Source organism: Sabethes cyaneus, chromosome 3, assembly GCF_943734655.1.
Source record: "Sabethes cyaneus chromosome 3, idSabCyanKW18_F2, whole genome shotgun sequence".
NCBI lineage: Eukaryota > Metazoa > Arthropoda > Insecta > Diptera > Culicidae > Sabethes > Sabethes cyaneus.
In genome coordinates this window covers 189,609,799-189,633,465 of record NC_071355.1, presented here as the reverse complement: position 1 = coordinate 189,633,465, position 23,667 = coordinate 189,609,799, and the positions used below count along the sequence as shown (strand labels likewise).

At 38.5% G+C, this 23,667-nt stretch overlaps 1 protein-coding gene across 4 annotated transcripts in view; it reads left to right on the top strand.

The window, feature by feature from the left end:
* The window catches only part of LOC128741445 (uncharacterized), a 58,032-nt gene that overhangs the window by 14,878 nt on the left and 19,487 nt on the right, over positions 1–23,667 (top strand). Inside the window, exon 1 of one of the 4 annotated variants that reach the window (XM_053837268.1) lies at positions 8,045–8,573. The exons of 1 other annotated variant lie outside the window; for it this stretch is intronic. Coding sequence is in view for 2 of the 3 variants with exons in the window: in XM_053837266.1 (XP_053693241.1) it covers positions 20,452–20,499 (48 nt within the window). In the remaining variant the exon portion in view is untranslated. Of the gene's footprint in view, positions 1–8,044; positions 8,574–20,383; positions 20,500–23,667 lie in introns of those variants that run through there. 2 more of the 4 variants (XM_053837266.1, XM_053837267.1) reach the window with 2 other exon arrangements.

The window sequence follows — 23,667 nt, the reverse complement described above, 5'->3', positions numbered from 1 at the left end:
GCTTAAAACCAATCTCAAAACTTGTAATTCTACAAAACTGCGATAAAACAGCCATGAAACCCTTATAAGGCGAGGGAGGCCCACACTAAAGAAGGTTCTCAAGAAAATTTTCAAAGATCCTTTTAAAACTTGTAATTCTTATCGATATCGATTTACAATGACTTCCAAGAATCACTTGAAACAAAAAGAAAACCGCCACAAGTGTTGATGATTTTATGGTTGTCTCTTCAAAGAACACTTGCAAGACATCATACACTTTTCACAGCCTTAAATGTTTTAAATTGATCAAGAGCTACAAGCTATAAGCATTCACAGATATTGCTATTTCGAAATGGTTATAAATGAAAATTGAAAATAAAAATGGTGATAAAAGCAGCTGCTTTGTTGCTCATAAATGAGAAATTTTTCATGCCACGCTCGGTTTGTCGATGTTTTGTGACATGAAAGTTAGAAAATTTCAACGCGCCAGTTATTTTTGCTAGATTATTGAAAAATTAAATTAATAAAAAAAATAATGATTTCATGAAGAAGTTGATAGCAACCAAATTTTTAACTAATTGTGGCAAAAAGGCTTTTATATGTCTAAACATTTATTTAAAAAGATAAGATCACTAATGGTATTGCATAATACCATATTTATAAGCGCCCATATGCAATTGACTACAATTTCAAAAGTAATCAAAATAGCCCTGTTCGCCATATTTTCAATGGTTTTATCCAAATCAACCCGAAAGCGCTTATTAGACTAACATTTCTTGCACAAGACAAAGAAAATTTTTCCAAGAGCGCGATAAGTTCATCAATACTTATTGTATTTTTGAAGAAGACAAGTTGCGCTTGAATAAGACTTGTTTGAATTACTTCAGGGCACCAAGTTTTTGCAAGATAACTATTCTAGTATAAACAAAGAAAACATCAACGAAGTATCGACGTAACGTGTTGTTTGTGCTGTTTGGACTGCACGACAGTTCCAAGCGTTTAATTTACAATTGGTACAATTGTTTTTAAAAATTATGCTTCAACTGCTTCAGTGCCTTCAAACATTTTCCATACAAAGACATCTGACTTATGAACTCTATATTTAGTTTAAAAAATATCGAAAAGCTCTAGCGGAAACCCGCACCGCTTTTGGCAAATGCATCATTGCCGGCACTGTCCTTCCCCAGTTCAGTTAGTCCTGAGATCTTTGTTGTTTTGTGACTTCGCTGATTGTTCATATGAAAGAGTATTCAAAATTCTACACAGATTTCCGCTTAATTTTCGTTTAAAAGATCTGTATTCTTCAATTTTCTCCAGGTTCAGACGCCCATTTTGCCAGATTAGTTGTTTACGTTAGAATGTTCTTATTCAAGAGTATGATTTCTCTTTCAAGAATATACGATTTTATGAGAGTTTTATGGCAGTATTGTTAAGATAAACGAATCTTGCAGAAGAATGTCATAAGTTTTTGTCAAAACTATTGTTAAGTTTTAAGGAACGTCGTTTTTAAGCAAAAATGAAGTATCCTTTAAAACCCCTTATAAGGTGAATTACACTTATTGATAATTTAGTTTTATGGGTGATTCTTCAAGTCTCCTTCAGTCATACTTCAGAAATATTAGATTGTTACTTGGGATGGGACCTTCTAATCAGTTCATAGGTAGTTCTTTCTTCGTACAAAGTTGGAGAAGCCACAGCTTGTGTATCATTGTCAATAGTTATCCTCTTTCTGTCGACGGCTCGACCATTCAACAGTACATCAGGGTTTCCAGTGCCTGATTCCTGTTACGTAGTGTATGCCAGGGTTCACGTACAGTTGCGTTAAGCTACTTCCTGTAAATTGTCACTCATGCAGTGGTACCAACTATTACGTTACTTATATAAGTCACTGCGCTGATGTGCTCAAAAAAGTGATCTCGATCTTCATCTCTGTCGCATCCCGAGTCGCTTTTTCTTCGTTTTAAACTTCTGTTTGACAATAATTGAGCAATTATTGCTCAATATTTCTTAATAGGGTAGAATTGAGGGCCGTTGGGTGGATTGATGTGCTTTTCGATGTAATCCATCTCGTTGTCTCGATACCACCACTTTAGTACTCCTCCGCTTACCAAATCGGGCCGATACTTTTCAGCGCCATTGTAATGTACGGGAGAATACCTTTTTTCAGGCGCTCCTGCTTGTACATTTTGGAATCTATAGTCTTGTTTGTGACGAAAACCAAGGGTTTTGTCTGCACCTTCAAATACCTTACCAGATCGAATATTTGATGCGAATTTATCGGCAACAGCGAATTTGAACTCGTTAGGAGCATCACCTCGACCAGTGCCTTTATAGAATTTTTTTCCGGGAAGCTGCCCATAATTCATCTTCATGTACGTTTATTCGTCCATGAGGATGCATCCTTCTTGCTTCGTAAGAATCGCATTTTACAACTTACGGGCACGTCTTTCCGCCACTAGATTCTGCTTCAGTGTCCTGTCTGGTTCCTTACAATCCCCCGAGAAGATCGAAATTGTTCTCGCAGACGAATCCTTCTGACGGCTAACATTGAATTTCTTGGCGATCCGACAGCCCTGTTTTTGCTTTGATAATTCTAAACCTTCAAATACAGCTTCCGATTATTAGTTGGAAATGTTTGAGAACACTGCACACAATCCATTTAGCCAATTTCAATGACTTCGCGTCTTTTAAACTTGATCACGTCGGATTTTCGAAGTCGATGTCAAAAATTAATTTTCGAGTCACGGCTTCCATCAAGTATACTTGATGGATGAGTGTTTCTTTGAAACAAATTTAATTAGGACGAAGTTTTCAGCGCTAAAAAAGGAACCATTTCGAAATAAAACGCTGTCAAAACATTCCAGATTCGGCCACTAGGAGTACTGCAGTTGCCCAAAGCTTTGCTTTGTTTTTTTTTACAATAAGAAACTGACGCCATATTCCACTTTATTGCCACTCCCCTTTATAGTAGATCACCTGTACCGGCGTGCGTTGCCACAAAGGTACCTTTTGTGATAATAAGTGTTACAGGCCTTTCAGTTGGCTTTGCGGAACGACGCTGGTCTAACAAGCCAGTCGTGGTATGTTCAAGTCTCGGCTAGGAGATGTTATAAGAGTTAGTGGACTCGTAGCACTAGCTTCATAAGTTTTCTGTAGTTTGGCTGCAGAGCCTGCTGAACAAAAAGACTGAAGATCCAGGCTTTGCTTTTCTGCTTAGCATTTGTTACAAGCCTTTGTCAGTAGAATCGGTAGGATTGTTGCACTAGCCCCGTTACTGTTCTGTACTGTAATAGCCGGCTGTGAAGTCTGTCGATAAAGAAGGTTCAAGTCTTACAAAGGACGTTTAAACTCAAGGCTTTGCTTTTTGTTACAGGCCTTGATAATTGAATTTCATTCGCGCCCGGCGGTGAATCGCAGAATCTACAGTCTATTTGGTAGTCGCCACTGATGCAGCGGGGTTTACATACCGAATAAGGCTCTTATATTATTGAATGTCATACTTGACTGTCATGCTCCCAGTAGAATCCACAGCAAGTCGTCCTGTGTTCGACCATCGTACTTCCAGAATAGCTACAATCTCGACCTTTATGTTCTGCAGTACTCTTACCAGGACGATCGATTCAAGTACAGAGTGCTCCACCTTTTATGGCGGTATGAAAACATTGAATAACTTTAGGAAAAAACAACCGATTTCTATTAGTAATGCAGTAATTAGAAATGCTGACGCGAAAATGCTGAACGCGGCGACGGTACGAAACTGTTGGGTCCTGAGCAACACTCTCCCTCACTGCTTCAACCAGTTCATTGGAACGTCTTAATCTTTGATGAATGGCGTGTTGTGCCTACTGTCCCGTGCTCAAAAAAATTCGACACGAAACGACGAATAGAATTGTCAGATGGTGCATTTTTGCCGCGATATTTTTTTCCGATATGCACGTTAACAATATGGAACGACTATTTTCGATGTAAAGTGTCACTATTTCAGCGCGTTCTTTCGGTGTGAAGCGATACATGGCGAAAATTGTACTGAAATGGCGTTTCCAAAATACATCTAATGAAAGAAATCGGTTGGTAAATATGAAAGTTATACAGCGTTTACATACCGACATAAAAGGTGGAGCACCCTGTAGAATTCTTCTAGCAGCGTAGAACCGGGCTGGCTCTTGCTGTATCAAGAATTTCTCTCCTCTGTACTCGGTCCTAGGTTACTCGTCGCCAATTCCTAGAGTATCTCGACAAGTCGGCTTCCAGCTGGTCGAACCAGTTAGTACGGTGCGCTCGTCTATTTCTGGTGTCGGCGGGGTTCTTGAACAGAACGGATTTCACTGCACAGTCTCCCGGCATCCTTGCGACGAAGTATTCGAGAGTATCCCAGAAACACGCAAGTAGCAATCACTCGCTCCCAGATAGCTTTGATCTGCCGCGTCTGTTTGTCCGAAAAACCGTTCTCTTGTATTATCTGGCATAGATGGTCACGCCCAACTAGATCGTGTGCTGCCCTGAAATCCACGAAAACATTTTTTTGAAACGATGATTCTACAATTGATGAAGGGACGGTAAGGGAAAGTAATGAAGAAGGATTTTTTTCCGGGAATGAAGGGGAAGGGTGGAAAGGAAGGGGGGGGGGTAATAGGTAGCTATGCTTAACAAGTTGTCGTTGTGACTCCTATCTTTTGTCCAATGCTGGAAGGTGCATGGGTCGAACCAAGCTATAATCATGATTACATTGGACAAAAGCATTGGACAAAAGATAGGAGTCACAACGACAACTTGTTAAGCATAGCTACCTATTATCCCCCCCCCCTTCCTTTCCACCCTTCCCCTTCATTCCTGGAAAAAAATCCTTCTTCATTACTTTCCCTTACCGTCCCTTCATCAATTGTAGAATCATCGTTTCAAAAAAATATTAATATATGCCTGACCGCATTTCAAGGTCATGACTAAAGTCACGAGTTTGGTCAATTGTCACGAAAAGATGTTGCGTGAAAATTTGATCCATAGTAGCACGGACCCCCATAAAGCCCATCTGGTACTACCCTACGATTTTTTTTGCTATTGAGAATTGATGACGCAACAAAATCTTTGAGAGCACCTTGTAGGCGGTGCTGATCAGTCTTACGCCGCGGTAATTACAGCAATCGAATCGATCGTCCTCTTCCGTCTACCACCCGGTAGCCCCTCCTTATGATCCCAAATGCTTGAAATTATCAAGTGGAGTACCGTTTCTAAGAGTTCTTGGCCACTTTTGTAGAATTCTACTGGCAGACGATTATTTCCAGCTCCAGCTCTATGATTCTTTAGCAGAACGATTTCTCGTCGAATCTCTTCAAAATCGGGAACCCAGGCGCTGTTTGTACTGCTGGTACTGCTAGGTTAATTTCAGTTGCGTCTCCTTCTGTTATATCGCCAAGTAGAATTATTAGTGGATTGATATTTATTCACTAATTCCGATTTTTCGATGACATTTCGACTGTAATGGCAGTTGTTTTAGTCGGGTCGAGAGAGAGAGAGAGAGAGAGTAATTTTTTAATTTCTTTGCCCGATATATTCGTTACATTATATGTAAAAACAAGGCGTCTCATCGGATGATCATGTTTCCGCACATTATCATTAGGGTCATCTTTGTTATTACGTACTTAAAGAAAAATATGGAGTGTAACAAAAGGTTTAGTAAAATCAGACACTTTCTTGAATATTATTCACTTATGGTTGGCGAAATATAATGATTTGTTCGCAAAGAGGCACTCAAAAATCAATTTTGGACAACAACTTTGCACAAATTTTTTTCAGTGCCTGCATATGTCCTCCAAAGTTTCTCAGAATGGTAAAATACACATTTTCTTTTAAGAACGGGTATCGTGCGTTCATAGTTTACGAACTGTGAAATCTATCTATCTATCTATATACATAAAAGTGAGCGTGAGTATGTTTGTTGTATGTTCTGCCATAACTCCAGAACGTCTGGGCCGTTCTCCACCCAACTTGACAAACATGCTCCTTGGCATAGATAAGGGAATCAGCACTGGGGGGTGACAAAAGGGAAACCTGAAAAAACCTTTGTTTCGTTTTCCTTATAGGGATTTCCATAGAACAAACCGATGCATAATTAGCTACGTGACAGAAGGGTGAGTTGAGTAGTAAGGTGGGGGGGATGTGCGGGTAGTATGAATGTATCTTCCGCCATAACTCCGAAACGCCTAGACGGTTCATCATCAAACGTCGTTTGTCAAATACATGATTTTTGACATAAAATAATCAGCACAGGGGTGCGTTTCTCTTGCATTTGGAATGATAGCAGTTGTACAAGTTGCTGGATTTCCGAAAGGGGAAATACGGTAGCCATTAACAAGAGGGAGGTTCAAAAACGTAAAAAAGACTTTGTGTCAATTTATAGGGAATATCAAGGAGACAGATTTATAAGGACAACTGGGAGATAACAGGAGAAAACCTGGCAAAGGGAGTAGGCACATTCAAATGGAGAAGAAGGGGTGTTTTGCTAGCATTACGAGAATTTTCAAGTGACTGAGAGACAAAGGGGCCTCGAGTAAGATCGGGCATTCAGCTAGTATTTTAATAAAAAGTTTTTAAACATTTAAACATTCATTCAATATTGTTACATTTTATATTTAATATCCTCTAGGGTTTCGTAAATATTTTAGAGTGATTATAAAAACCATGATTATTATTTGATTAGTTATCTTTAAGCTGCCAAGTGTAGTTTTCAGAACGTAACAGAAAATTGGTCACAACATTATTTCTTAGTCATGTCATTTTCACAGTGAAAATGTAGAAAATTTGATCTGCAGCATCTTGAATGCCTTATATATTACGGTAAAATTTTTGTAAAGAAGGTTGGCCACACTTTTCAACTTTCTCCATCCCTAGCTGTGCCAGTGTTTAAAATAAAAATCTGATACATATCGAGTACAATAATGTGGCAATAACCGAGAAGGGATGAATAGTTTGAGAAACTAAGTCAGATGGTATGTTACGCTCAGCCCGTTGGTTGTAAGCTTCGTTTGGAAATTCCATTTTTATGATGATTGCCGTACCTTTCTAGGAGAAAAACGGCAAAGCCATAAATAGTGCTTACGGAACAGAGTACATTCGATACTTGTTGTATGTACTGTTATGTCACCTCGCGTGTCAGTCAGGAGTGACAAAGAATTACTAAGTGTTCTACGTGATAGGGAAACAACAGTTTCAAAGGATGGATGACTCGGGTTTGAAGTTTTGATGCATTTGGCGGTTCTATGATTTGTTTTTCACTTACTTGTATTTAATTGTTTGTTTAAAAATTGCTAGCAATTTTCTTCAAGTAGATGAACTTTTATCGAAGTTGTATAACAGAGATGTTTGAAAGCGAAATAAAAACCTTACGAAACTGTTGCACATTGCTGTGCCAGAGTACAACAGGTACATAAAAAGAAGTTTATATTTTGTTTCAAACTTATGCTTATGTAGAAACGCTCAAACGGTGCTAAGTCCAGAGAAACAAGTTTTATATACCACTGTACATTGGTCAGTGAATTGAGAGCAATATTTTTTACTCAATGAAAATTAAATTTTAATTACCAAAAAACTTGATTTTATTGTGTTGAATCCATTCAAACTTGTAGCAAGAACAGCATAAACCTAACTTTTGGGCAAGTTACGAAATTACTTAATGACCTTACGGCTCACGTGAACTACATCAGTCTGGACTGGAGTTTGCTTCGATAATTTGGCATTGATCAATGAAAAAGTTTCCTTTACTCGCCCAACTGCTCAGAGGTTGGTAGTGGTTCTGTTGTATTGACTGTATTTGTTTACCGTGTTGATTCTACCAGTTTCAACCCCTACGCCTCTCAGCTGTGCTGTGCTGGCTTGACGTTCTGCGGTGAATTTCTGTTCGTTCGTTCGAGTGTGTTCGCGTTTTTCGATTTCATTTACTTGTGTTTCTGCCTTTTACGCTCTCGTATCGCCCCTTGTCCGCGACATTGGCTCACGAAACAGACGGAGGCCAGAGTGCCTCGGAGCAAACGGCAGTCAGTCAGGCTGGTGCAGTCAAAGTGGAAACCCGGACGCTAACGTCAGTTGCTAGTGAACGAGGACAGGCTGCTTGCTAGAGTAGCGCGCAGCGTATATAGCTAACAGCTGTCCGTACGTTCTTCTATTGTTATGATACTTGATTCGGTTCGGAAAGGTGATATAGACATGATTATTCGATAGTGGATACGCAATAACGCTATTTATACGGTGACGTGTCTCGTTTTTGCTATACATAGAGCATATTTTATCCAATGAGTACTGACAACGGGCATTGTGTTAATAAGTTATGTGGCAATATCGGGGGTATAAAGATTCCAGATGTTTGCAATGATATGAATCGTGTTTGCTGCCGTAACTGTTATAATGGTGGAGTCGAACGGTGGAAGTGACCTCTGTTTTTAATTTATAACGAGAATAACGAGCTACTGCTGTGGTGTCGTCATAGCACACCTGGGAGGGAGTAAGAGAAGGCGAGAGAGAGAGAGTGGGGCGAAGCTGTCACCGTTCTCAGGGTCGGTGCCCAGTTTTGAAGGTTCCCGAGGCGTTCACGGTGGTTCATTAAGGTCAGATATTTTAACAATCTAACAATTTTACTAAATCTTATTGTACTGATCGGTTTGTTTTATTCTCAATTCCATCGAAGTCAATCTAACATTTAAATTTATCAAGTAAAAATATGATATCCTACGAAATAAAAATTATGCTGTGCAGATAAACGTCTGTTAGTAAGCACTTACAGTTCGATGAAGTTTAGACAAAGTAAAATTCATATCATGTCGACATCTGAATGGCGATGATGATTGGCGTCGTGCATGTTATAATTCCAGAAAAATGAATAAATTAACCAATCAGAGTATGAATTTCGATACTTTCATGCTATCAACTACCATCCAGATCCATACAAAATGTACCTTTTAAGTAAAACAGTGCACTGTACGGTACGGTTGCCAACCACCAACCCATCTAAGCTTCGAACCGAACAAGGAACAATTTCAATTTGCTCAAGCAAACGTTTTCTATCGGCTGCAGCAGTGAATTGATAATCGTCCTATTCGGCTTTCAAAAGCTACATATGCACGGTCAGAGCACACACATTTTTTGGTCCACAGTGTAACCAGTCAGTGAGGTGACGGCTAGAAGGAAATCGACGGTCTGTGGTGAAACTCAAACACACTCACATGAATGCCTCTCAGGCAGTCGTACAATGTCTGCCGTTTCGATTTCATTACTACGTTGTACATATAGCGATATGTACATGCTGCAGTAAATGGTTTGATTTTTGAGCATATATTTTTTGCTACAGGTAGTAGCATTAGTAGGGATTGTTCTATACAAAAAAAAATATTTTAGATACTTCCCTTATTTGCATCTTAAACATTAGTGCAAATTAGGGAATGAGGAAAAATGACGATAATTACCACTACTTTATATGCACACTGAATAGTGAAATCTTTGACGATTCAAAAGTTTCTTACATAATTTCGATTGGCCCTCAAATTGTAGGTTACTCCACTACTGTGCTGTGGTCTGTCACTTTGTCCGCACGAAGCGCGAACCAGTCTGAAGTAACTCGACGTCATGGACGTTATGCGTATTATTTTTTCGTTTTGTTTTCGAGGTCAACAGCGCTATTAATCCAACCATAAATACATTGCGCTCAGTTGCCAAAAATATGTTGGTTGGTTCGAATTTGCGCGAAAGGTGTCGGCGATCGCACAAAAATTGTATGCGCGCTATGCCTTTTGAAACGGCAGCCAACTGCCGTGTGGCCTTTTTATGCCATATACGTCGTCAAAGAAGGAACTCTAGCTTCGATGGTGCGCTCGTGCGCGGTTTCGAGGCGATCAGTAGCTACTGTAGTGAACCACTGCCAGTGGGTTAATTGAGTTTTCCGAGAAGCTGGTGTAATGCTTGAAACAACTTTTCATACATAGTCTGAAATTCGGTAATCTGGCTGGACGTACGAAGCTGTAGTCCAATTTTGCTACACCGAATCGCAGTTTAAGACGAGATTTCTGATACTACGTTTCACGGTAATGGTGTCAGCCACGTGCCAGAAATGACACGATTGAACATCGTGTTCCCTTTACTGGCAGAAACTATAAACTTAAAACCTTTGTCGTAAAAGCAGCGTGTGCAGAGGCAGAGCAGAGCTGCTCGCAAGTCGCAATCTATCCGCAACCGACACCACCAGCAGCCGTATTGCGAAGTTGGAGGAACCCATTAGCTAGCGAGTAGTTCGTGTAACGTAATGTTTATAAATATTGAGCGATCAACATGTCCATGTCGGGGCATCGCTATGGTAAACCTGCCTGCCATCAGCGCACGAAACATGAAAATCAGCTGTGTTCGACGCGCACATAGATATATACATACTGTTTTATTTTTGCCACACATAGAGTCCCATCGGTGGGTTGATGGGGTGCTTCTGTATTTCCCACTCTACGTTTTATTTAGCACAATCTATTCAACGAGTCGGGCGTAGCCTCGTGGACGCTCGTTTGCGCGATTTTCCCGTGCTATCCCAGCATGTATTTATATTGTCGACCAGCGATACACTGCTTAAACGCTGCTACTAGTGTTACGAACAAGTCCGAAAGAAATGGAAAGTTAGGCCATAATTTGTGTATGCTTCTCCCAATAAGCTGTAAATGTCAATTGTCAATATTATCATTTATATACAGCAATCCAATGAAAAAAATACTGTGGAATTTTAAAGTGCTCCAATTTCATTCAAATTTTGTGTGCCTGCTTCTATTCTGAAAATTTTAAACCAATATTTTTTTTAATTAGCACTTAGGTAGCCCCTTTTTGAATTAGGACGATCCCAAAAATCGTATTTACCCATATTCTTTCAAGACTTTTGAACCACTGAACCGATTTTCATGATTTTAGTACCAAATGAGAGTTATTTCATTGAATTAAATATAAAAGTAAATAAATAATAGAAACAATATTGAACTGAACCTCAAAGATTTTGATAGTTGTGAAAACATTAAAAATGCCACACGAATGAGATACCAGTTTTTATTATTTTGGCGTAATACTACGTCTTACGGCAAGGTTGGGATAGGGTCACTCCGAAAAATCAAGAAATGCAAGCGTCCCAAAAATATGTCGGATTATATACCGATCGACTCATAATAGATCAAGCAATTATGTGATTTATATTATAACTTGCTTTTTCAATCACTAATTAGAGAAAATTAACGAAATGTTTCAAGGTCAGATATCTCCATACATTTCCTTCGTCTTGTTCCTTTGTCTTGCGTCACAGGCAGGGACAACAGTTAAATACACCATCTGTTTACTGTGATTTCGATTAATCTATTTTTAGAAAAAAAAGTGACAAAGCATTCTCGTCCCGACAGGTCGAAGTTTCCTTGCGACGATTGAACCAAGACCAATTTGATATCTGTGCTTGGGAAGTACGCCAGAAAGAGTGATAAAGTCTTCTCCCAACAAAATGCCTTACAAACGCGATTAAACCTAGACCAATTTGATATCTGTGGTTGGGAAGTATGCCAGAGGGAAAAACCATCCCTCTTCTTCTACCGATGTCATCGTTTGAACATTGAATCTAGTCCAAATTGATGTCCTGAAAGTGAAACGTCATAGAAAAGTGAGTGATAATCCTTTCCTTTTGCCAGAATACAGAATACAGGTACGTACTGAAAGAATTTGTTCGAAACTGTTGTTTTACAAGGAAACACGACTGAAGGGATATTTATGCATGTGACGTAACGCAGCAATTCTCAAAGTGAGGAAAATCAGCAACTGTTTCGTCCGAAAATAGTTTTGAACGTTTCATTTGCTGCTTTGCGTCACTTAGTTGCATGCAATTGTTTACTATTCAATAGTCAAGCATTACATTTAGATTAATTTTTTTCGAAAATGATGGACAAGGCAAGGCATAACGGATCTGTAGTGATACTTAAATTTATTAGACCTTCAACTCAGTAGAAAGCAGTATAAAACATTTTGCAAACAACTTTAACTTACTTATATAGGAGCTTTCAATAATGAAAATAACTAAAACGATGTATAAAAGTTATCCACTTGCAAAACTTTGGATTTCTCAACCTGCAGCAGAGACAAACCATTTTAACATAACAATTTTTTATATCATCAAATTGCATTACTGTTATAGAAGGTTTCGAACAATAATATTTCTATTGCCGTAGGACTACGTCTTACCGCAGGATGCCAAAAACTTACTTACACCGGACGGTTAGCTCTTGGCGGTCTTTTCAAACATAAAATGGTTGCAATCTTTGATTAATAATACTTATCCAATTTCTAACGCATTTACATTCAATTTTTTCAAACCAAAAAAGCGTCTCGATTTTGGCACGGTTTCGGTTTTGGCAACATAGGCGACACGCATTTGTTGCCAAATTCGAAATCCCACTGTAGTAGAGAAATTTAGGACCAGTGCTTAAAAATTTTAAATTACAAACCTCACAATATTGACTGCTCTGGAACGGAAATTTATGTTAAATGTCGTAATTGGATGTTTGTCTCCTTTTTGAAAGCAATCCTAAGATGGCAACTAGTGGTTTTACATGTTGCAAGAAAATATATATGTTATGGACTGTCTTGCAACAGGAATGACCGTTGGCAATCGAGAATCGTCCCTTTATCTCGAATTTTAGCTGTAATTTTTTCATAAAAAAAGCTGAGCCATGAGTCGCGGTCTTAGATGGCATGGCAGTAGTTCATATTCTAGGAATTTTCATGTTATGTATGGGCGGGCTTCTCTTTGCTAATAGGAAAAACATTCGGCTCTCTGTTTATAGACTTGACTCTTCTTTATAGACAAACTTCGCAACCGGCTATTAGAGTACAGGACAATTACCCAAGCAACAACTCCAAGTTTTATTACGCTCGTATAGTGGTTTTCATGACCAATTTCCTAAAATCGCTAATAAAACTATGAGCTCCACCAGAACTTTCTGATGACCGCTATAAAACTGCTTTCTGACCAAGTGGTCCACTCTTCAGAATGTTTTCCTAACCGCTATAAGAAACAGCTTACAACCTCAAGTAGTCGTATCACGCTCTGCTGAAAGCAGCAATAAACCCGGTTAAGCTTTCGCTGCTTGACAACCATCGCCATAATTTAAAATTTCGCTTTTCGCTTTTGTGGCAAAAGCTAAATAAGTTCGCTAGGTTTGTCAACTTGAAAATATATCCGTGAGCAGAAAAGTTTAAATTTTACTGACAGATCGTTCTGAACGATTTGGTTTATAGCGATCAGAATAAATTATCTTATAGAATATTTATTAAATTTCAAGCAATTTCGTTGGTTTGCAGCATGTGCGCATTTAATTTCATCGTGCATATTGATAAAATTAGCGCGCCACTGAAATTTTGCAATTTTCGAAAACTGGTCGTTTTAACAAATTGAAAATATTCAGTAAGTCAATCTCAATTTCTGGCAAAATCATTTTAGTTGCTTCCTCTGACAAGAAAACCGATTGGTAATAACTTTCTTTCTGCAAAACACTGCTTTGATGAATTTTTGATTGCGAGCTAAACAAAATACTAGAATATGGCAATATGGCTGCATAAAAAAATGATTTTGGTTTTGAACTTTGGTATTCTTCATAATAGCAGCAAAAAAACTGTTTGGTCAGGGTGTTACCGTTTTAATAGCTCTATAAAACTAACAGATATTTTTAAATTCTATACTCGAGAGGTTTTCCGCCTGCGGCTGGATCACCTCTACTAACAGATTTATTGCGGTTTGATAAGTAGCCGTGATAAGATCAATTTTGATTGGTGCGCCATTTTGTATTGCTACGCCACACTTATGGTAAGTTTATAAGAGACATGGTGCAGCCAAAAAGTTTTAACGTGGTAATATAAGCCACCACAATAAGTTTGCTTTATTAACAGTTTTATTATGGTATTCTAGCCAGCTATAAGTGTGTTTGGACTCGTATACTCTGGGTATTGCGCAATACTACAATAAACCCAGAGGTAATAATTAATACCGCAATAAAACCTTTATAAAATTCAAGTAAAACCAAGTGGGTTTAGAATTGTTACTTGGGTACCGCCCTAGTGACTGACTCCTATTGACTCTATCTAGCAGCACCGCCGAGACTCGAACAAAATGACTAGCTTATTGTTGGACTAGCATCGTACACACAATTCTTTTTTTACACGGATTTTTTTACGGAGAATTTTTTTTTGCACGACTTTTTTTGCACGGTTTCTCGAAATAACACGGATTTTTTTTACACGGTTTCTCGAAATAACACGGTTTATTTTTGCACGGTTTTTTTTCCACGGGACGCATCCCCCGTGTAAAAAAAGAATTTGGTGTACCTCGAAGTTAAATGGAAATCATTCTGTTGTTTGCTCATCCTAATCATAAAAAGACATGTACCTATTTGCCTCTGATAGTGACTCAGTGTTTTTATGTTTTCACTAAAAATATTTCATGGTGACATCAGGTATCAGCATCTTTGGCTCGAGCAGCACGTTCCTCATCATGGTGACATCAGTTACTAGAATAACATAAGCTGTGGACTGAGCTGAGCAAGCTTGTGTAGGGCTGAGGGAGAGGGGGAGCAACGACTGGAGGAGAGGATACGGATGATTGGTGCCCGATATTGTTGATATTATTTTTGCTATAAACTGCAACACTGCAACGAAGCACTGCAAAAGAATAAATTCTCTTCGTTTACAGGAAAGGGTAACTCCGAGCAGGCTTCCTTTTGCTCATCTTAACTATAAAGAGACAGAGACATCTGTTTCTCACAACGATCAAGTGGTTTTGTTTTCTGTTCAACCGAATTATATTGCCTTCGAGCGATGCATGAATACTGTTTTCTCTTTCAACAGTCATCTTGCACAGAAAGAGCACAACTATAAGTAGAGTTGATCTTTTCTTCACACACTGGAGACTAGACACTATTGGCCCAATATGCCAAGGAGAACATCGGACAGGGAATTATATGGACTGAAAAAATTTGCTTTGTGACCTTGAGAGCATACATTCGGTTGTGCTCCAGCAGAAAAAGAAAGACGAAACCGAACTGACGCTCATTTGGGAGCAGAGCAAAGCAGCCAAGCATTGCAAGAGAAACAAATCTCGTCACTTGCCGGAGGAAAGAAAGAAAAGCGCGTGTGTGTGTGTGTGTGTGTGTGTGTGTGTGTGAGAGAGAGAGAGAGAGAGAGAGAGAGAGAAGTCCAACGCTGTAAATTGAGATTATTTTCCGAGCACAGAATAAGTCCACTTCCGGAAGAGAAAGGGCAAATCGATTCCTTTTGTGTGCTTTGTACTAAAATCCTGAAGTTTGAGTATGGATGAAGCCTATCCCATTTTTAGTGCCGATTGGGCCCTTCGATAGATGGTATTACCCCTTTTTTAAAGCCACGTTGTTTTTCAAATATTCTTATTTTCTTTTTCTTATATTTGATCGTTTGACCGTTTTTAATCTGAACACTTTTTAATTCGAACCCCGCTGGTTCGCACAACGTGCGGATGGTTCGATCACTTTGATTCAAATTTGATTCATTTGACAGTGCCGTCTCAGTCGAGCAAAATTTGACAAAGTCATATATGGAACATTTGTAGATTAGATTATTATTTATGATTAGATTATTGTAGATTATTATCTAAAATTTTGCGGAATTAAAAAAAGCCATAGGCTTATACCGTCTTTAGACATTACCCTTCTTTATCGACAGACTTCGCAGCCGCGGAAAATTACGGGGCAGTGCAACGATCCTATTAACTCTAACTAGCAAGCACCGCCTAGCCAAGATTCGAACATACGACGACTAGCTTGTTAGACCAGCATCGTACCTCGAAGCTAACTGGGCGGTGCGGAATTAAGTTTTACTGTATCTTTTATGGTTACGGAGCCACAATGCTAGTACCTCATTATTAACTAAGTGAAAGTTCATTTAGTTACTGACGAGGTACTAGAGTTGTAGCCCCATTACTACAAAAGATACAACAAAACTTTTTTCAGCAAAATTGTAGATAATAACTAGTTCTACAAATGTCCCATACATTACTTTATCAAATTTTGCTCCGCTGAGACGGTACTGTCAAATGAATCAAAATTAATTCAAAGTGAACGAACCATCCCTGCTTGTCAGACCGGCATCGTACCTCGAAGTTAACTAAGCGGCCTACTAATCCTACGATCATTCATACTGAATTCGGCAATCCTCTTAACGGGATAAGTATATGAAAGACAAATAGGTACTCAAGATGCATATTGAAGCCTCTTGTCTATGGGCAAATTCATTGTAACTTGATTGCCATTCTGGTTTTAGGAACGAGATTGATGGTGCAAGTAGTAAACCTCAAGGGAAAAACACATACATTACATATACATCATCCTTTTGTGCTAAACTCTGCTTTATCGACGATGAAGTTTCTAGCCAGAGTTAGTTATAAAAATTGTATTGGGTCAAGCCTCTCAGCTAGGATCGCGGTACGACACTGGCCTAAAAGCAAATCGTCGTCTATTCGTATCTCTAAGATCTGTAGAGTTCGAAGAATCTGTCAACAGGATCTAACACTGTGCTCTAACAGCTGGATGCGAAATCTGTCCAATAAAGAACAGGAGATCAAGCTCCAAATCCATAATGTAGCACTAGGGCCTTTGCTTCTACTGGCTAGATGTGCATTATGGTACAATGAAATACACTTGGGCGATACTACAATGGATCAAAATGCTGGTCGCAGTGATAATGCCCACACAAAATAAAGAACAATGTGCCCAAATTTGTTCAAATCTAGAAAGGTCGACTACACATTTGAATGTTTTCGCGGGTCGGCTAATTAATATCCGTATCTTGCAATTTGAAATGGTGTTAAACATTAATCAGGTTTTCAAAAGCGTGGTGTTTTTCATGTAAAATATTTAACCACCATCCGCCATGTTGGATTGCAAAATGGAATTGAACATCGATTTTTTCATTGTTCTAACAGGCGGTTCTTTAAAAGGACAGATTCCAGATGTTTTTATGCAATATGTTGAACCACCAGCCGCTATCGTTAATTTCAAAAAATTTGAAGCATCAACTTTGGTCTCCTAACAGTTCCAAAGTACAGAGTAAAGTAGCAGGGCTTTTCATGCAACATGCTTAAAAACCATGCTCAAGGTATATGGTAAGGTCTATTCTTGTAACATGTGCGTGATTAGCTGTTTATTTTTGGTTACCGTCAAATGTCAACGACACAAAACTGACAGTTACCTAGCCAGCAGTCCTAGGCATAACAGTAAGCTACATTAAAGTGTTACCTTAAATGATCCAGTGCTGGTTTATATTTGCTTATGAATAAAATGAGTGAGTCGGTTGTTAATCTTAACTTCTTATCAATTTGTAGTTGATTTGAGTGTATAGTACAATCATATTATTTGCGCCACCAGCTGGTTTAAAACCAAGGGTAGAAATCGTTCCGTATTCCGAATAAAACAAATCCTCCTGTCACATTATCGAAAATCAAATATTTGCTACGAAGTACGAACTAGTGATGAACCATAGATTACATTCGATCGCGTCAGTGTTCAATTTAAAGTCGTAATAAATTAGGATTTCCTCGATTTTCACCTAACACGTATTGAACCAACCTATTTGTCGATAGTCTAAATATAATAAACACGCTATATGTCCTGAAAAATGTCAAGACAAAGAAGGAAGAAACCCGAAAAGCGAACCATTGCACTCTACCATATCCAGAAGACCGTTTTTTTTCCTATGACGCCAATCGTAACTGTGTGTATACTGAAAATAGCAAAACGTTCCGCGGACATTGTCACACATTTCTATCGCAGCTCGAAAGTATAGTAAGTGCAGGATTGAAACTGGGTAGACACAACGGCGACATACTTGTGGACATTATTACCATTCATTCGTCGCAGCGCCGCGGCTCGTTGTACTCGTTTGGTTTGGTGATTGCGTGTGGGAGCATTGCCGTGGCGAAATATAACATTTATCAATACCTTTCAATCAGCACATGTTACCGCCGTCACTCAGTGTTCGTAAAACCGTAAACCCGATGCCACTTCAGGAGGTCTACTAGGTCACCGCTTAGTAGGGTGACACTGAAGATGGACATTTCCTGTTCAAAAAAAAAAACAGGCCTGAAACTTTCTAAATATTAGTGTTAGGAGTAATTTTGATGTCAAAAACTGCATCTTGATTTTTTTGGGTAATGATTCCCAACTGTCACCCTACTGTTTATGATGGAAATGTTACTAATTTAGATGAAAGAGTAAATTCAGATTATCTCTCAGTTAAGTAGCCATTAGGCTTATACGCATATTTAAGATAGTTGGTTGAGATCACGCTTCACGTTAGTATTTTAAAGTGTGCTGGAAATTATCTTGATTGTTCATTGTTCGTAATTATTTGTCACGAATTCCATCGTTGTATGAAGGAGCAGATTGAGTCACGTGTCACCCTATGTCATCTGATTTCAGCCTTCGACAATAAAAATCGTGCGCTATAAAAGTGTACCCAAGTAAAACAGATTGCTTGCTGCCTTTTCTTATCTATACTAACCGATTATCTACTTATTTCCTTGTGATTTCGCGAATGGTCAACAAACAAGCAAATACATTCACCATATCACAGTACACCCCGCGATAAACACTTAGTTTTGTTTATACCTAGTTTTCTTTATACCTAGAGATACCGAAATACCTAGATTTGTGAGAAAGTATTTACGAAATAGCATCAAATGACGAGACTCAGAGAAAATCTTTGACGAAAATGGTGAGCCGAGAAAGTTGATCAAATTGGTGAAGAAGTTTTCGCAATGTCTGACAATGTCAGTTTGCTGAAATCGTTTAGGATGAACTATCGCAGATCGAATGACAATTTTTGATTCAAAACCACGCGTAAGATCGCTCACCTGGATTGTCCTCTGTAATATGTCAGGACGACACATTTTGGAATGCTACCAGTTTGCATTTGCAACAGTTAATGAACTGATCCAGAAGTTCTTGCGAGCGCGCAATCATCAGGGAAACGAACGTCAGAACGTCTTCAAATCATCCGCATATGCTACCTTGTGAGTGTGATTCGAGTTATTAGTACATAAGTACATCATAAGTACACTGTCGTTGATTTAGAGAATAAACAGTAGTGGGTCTAAGTTGCTACCCTGTAGTACATCGGAGGAATGTACGAATAGTTCCTATCTGTGAAGTGTTCTACGTATCAGATAAGATGGCAACCATTGAGTTACATAATCAGATACTCCTAGGGGTTTTAATTTACACAACAGGATTACATGATCAATTCAGTCGAATGCAGTTTTCAGATCTGTGTTTATGAAGGCTTCATTCCCGGTTAACATAAGAAAAACGTGGCAATATACTCATACGGCCATAACAAATGGACACCCGATTTATTGGAAACATCTGTTTTTGACAGATACAACGAACACACCATCACAGTAACACTGTACACTGTACTGTGAACTTCAGCTAACTTGATACTAGACCACTCCGGATTTACCAGATATGTGATATATTTTGCAATGCAAGGATTCATAATGACGAAACCTACACGAGTTATGAGTAAAGGAGCATGGACTTGTGCGCTGTGTTTGGTGACGCTACAAGCACCTAACGTTAACTATTTCTAGGTGCACAGTGATTAATTTTAATCGTAAAAATTACGACTGTCGCATACATAGATTCCCTATCTAACTTAGTGAAGTTGACCTGAATTAATTCTGAGGATTGGTCAGGGTTTTGATAATTTCGTTTTTCGACGGAATCTCCATTCCTCGATAGAGCGTTCCATCCAGAAAAGGCTGCGTCTTTCGGGGCCCTTATCATTACAACATTTTACGTCGATCCATAGTTTATACTAGCCCAAACCTGTGTAGTAATTATTATCCGGTCTGATCCTGATTTGCGCCTGATGGACTGTGACCGGCCAGCGTGATCAGCTGCGTGTTATCAGTGATATTTTGCGCTATTAACTGAAAATAAAAAAAGGCGATAAGCGAAGTTCCGTCCCGTCATTGGGTGAGGTGATAACCAACGTTGCGCCGTGATTGTGCTTGCTGTACGGTGGGTAGCCGCCTGGTGGGGGCACTCTATGAAAATAAACATAGTACTTGCATACTCTCGGTTATGCTGCTATCTCGGCCTGTGCCGAGCGCTGCTTTCACTCTACGTGTTAATCACGGGAACGAAGGAATAATGAAAAGAAAGATTATCTGCGGGCAGCCCAAACCAGTCAGTTAAACTTGTTCTTTCAACATGTTACAATCTCGTCGAAGCTGATTGTATTATATACGTAGAATTTGTGTGCAGAGTGTGGCTCGGAGAAGACCAATGTGTACAAAGACAAACACGTGGAAAGTTACTGTTTGATAAATATTTGAGTGGCATTTCTAATGTTTGTTGATTGGAACTAATTTAAAGGGCCGTTTGTATTGTTACAACAATGTTGATTTTTGACCAGAAATTATGCGGACTGATTATTCCAATCAAGGTAAATAATTATTCATTGATGTTACTGTTCTCAAAAGGGAATTATGGTATTTTTGGTTACTGATTACAAGTGCAAACATGTTCTTGTTTCGTTAAGAACCGGAAAGATGGACGTGATTCAGCTGCCACAAATACAGATTTTTGTGCATGCATAAATTTGGGACCCATCAATTATTATTTCAGTTGGTGTGATTTCTGGTTCTACTAATGTTTTTGAACTTTAAAGTACTCCATAAACTATTTATGTTATTGAAAAGATTAGATGGAGAAAATACAATACTCCGGAGAAAACGGTAGGGCCCCAAATTTATGCATGCACAAATATCTGTATTTATGGCAGCTCTGCGCTGAACGAACGTTGATGACAACCGAATAGAAGTGAATCGTGATGTATTTTTTCCTAAAAAGTCTTATGACATGATCATCATCAGCAACACGCATTAGTGTCTTATACGAATCTTTTTATCATTTCAAGTGACTTACTAAAAAATAAGAGACAAAACTTTTTCTTTGAAAGTGTTAACAAACAAAACGTTGATAGATGATATAACGGTTTTACTCAATAATTTTACGATTGTGATGGACTGAATTGAATACCAGCTTAGTAAATAATACGCTGCCCAGAGAAACATGCAATTGTAATTAATCTTTCACGTCTTTCAGCCATTATCAAGAACTCCACATTACGCGGTACCTTAATTCCTAGCTTCACCAGCGCACAAAGCACAGGATTCAAGCATTATTATGTCATTATTTTTCCACTCAACTCATTTACTCATTTGATTTCAGTGCGGTGAATTTCCTTTAGTGCATCTTCTCTCTCAATCGTTCTATTTTATGTATAGATTTCTTTCTATGCTTTAACATTCCACATCCATTCGAGCTCTGAATTGGAATAGCTATCAATATTATTCCAGTTGCATATCAGTCTATCCAGTTTTACCAACGCAAAAACCATCATCATTATCATTTATAATCGCCATCATTATCAACGGCAAGCTATGTGAACAACGTACATCATTTCACCTTGTAGTACACAAGATATACAGGTATTACATCAGAAAAAAGGCAGAGACACAGGCACGACGCACACTAGCAAACGAAAACATCTGAATATACCTGCCAGCTAGTAGAGGAGTTCCATGCACATAGCTAAATAATAGCGTTCGCTGAAATAAATATAACAAAATGTTAACTGTTATTCAGTCTAGTCATGAGCCGTATAAATTGTTGATAGGTTGCAGCATTATACGTTTATTGATAGCAGCATTCAATTTTCCCTCTATGCGATGTGACTGTTACCATGTTTAGCCACAACTGTCGCTCTTCGTAACTGCACTGTGGTACAATCTCTGAAAATCTGCTGTATTATTGTTGCGGTTATGTAAGAATCCCTAGAGAACTCGGTTAATGTGACGTTTGCATAAATATTATTTACTTTCAACTGATAAGTGACCCAAACTTTTCGTCCCTTCCTAGATAAAGCTTTGCGGTCGCAGTGTTTTTGTTGATACGCTGAGCCTGCATTCCATTTCGGCAAAGTATTTTATATTTTTTCAGTTCGTTTATTTAAGCAGAAATTATACCACAGCGAACAAAGAGATGTTGCCAGAAATGGAAAGGCACTGTATTGTAGATTTGTTTTTCCATGCTCGACCAAGCAGCAATTTGTACTCATTCATATCTGTATATGTATGTATTAAGCATGAATCGATATAGGAAGAATGGTTGGAATAATTAGGTTCAACAGGAAACGGCCACCTCGCCCGTTGTTGACGAAAGCCTTTTCCAATCCACCTAGCAGCTTTGGTTGGTACCTGCTGTAAATTGGGCACCTCCACTGCTGGAACACTCTAAATTTGCTTCATCATTGCTTCTTTTGGGATGTTGAAATTAAAGTGTTAAAGTGTCGGGGTATTTTGGGTATTGGTTAAGGTATATTTGAAATTGTATTTTCTATTTTTGGAATGCAAAAATAGTGAATATAATGCTGTTGGCAGCTGGGCGCATGGATGTTCCTTAGAAACAGTTACTTGCTGGCGGTACGTGCCGGGAACTGACAGACTATCGAAAAACGGATTTGAATGATAATTTTGAAACTTTAGGTCTCTACCTAAATTGTTACGGAGCGATTTTTAAAAATTCGAAAAATTATCTAAAAGGCGGCTAAGAAATAATTCATTTTTATATGCTAAAAAGAATTTTCAGCTAAATCGGTCCGCTAGATTCTGAGAAACACGTACCTACCGCCAGCTGAAAGAACATGGTTTCAAAAAAAACGTGTTCAAAGTTTCGTACGCTTGTGTTACTTCCCTTGAAAAGACCCCGTAGGATTTACTGGCACATTTCAACGTGTTCAGATTCGAATTGAATTGATCGAAAAATTGTTTTGACACAACATTTAAGAAAGCTTGTGAATAAGCCTCCCGAAATTGCAAAAACGGCAAATTCGATTCTTTTGACTTTCCAGACCGCTTAACAGTAGGTACCTATCAATAGCCGATAGTTATTTTTTCTTATAATTTACGATACATTACATTTATTGTTTTCGTTAAAAGGATTGTTTAAAGTTTGATTGTTTTTTCTTTGTTTTATGAGAAACGTAAAATACGAATTAATGGAAGTAAAAGTAGTGTTCCAGCAATTCAACGTTCACGAATCCTAGTGCTTTGACTCAGCTGATAATTGTGTTGAGCAATTTGCTCTCTTCTGAAAAAGGTGATAATGCATTCCAGTCAGCGGACAGACAGACAGACAGACCGTACAATATGAGGTGAAATAAAAATGTGTAGCTTGCTTCATAGTCATTTACCTTTAATAGCTAATTGCTATCAATGGTATTTCACACTGTTAGTCCGTTGTTTTCAGTCGCGGTTTGATTAAAAATGGTGGATTCAAAGTAAATACATATTTTGACAATAGGTCATTTGATTTACTTCTCCCATAAGGATTATACGGAGAAAGCAAAGCAAACTATTTTACTCGTACGGCCTAATTGCATTTCTAAGCATGGGAATCAACTAGGGAGTAATCGATGTCGCTAACTAGAAGTTTAACAACAAAAGTAGCTTGCTGTATATGTCGTCTCCTAATGACACAGCCAGAATTTTTATACGTATATTAAAGTTACAGAAAAGAATCACGTACCAATAGCATTCAACAGAATCGT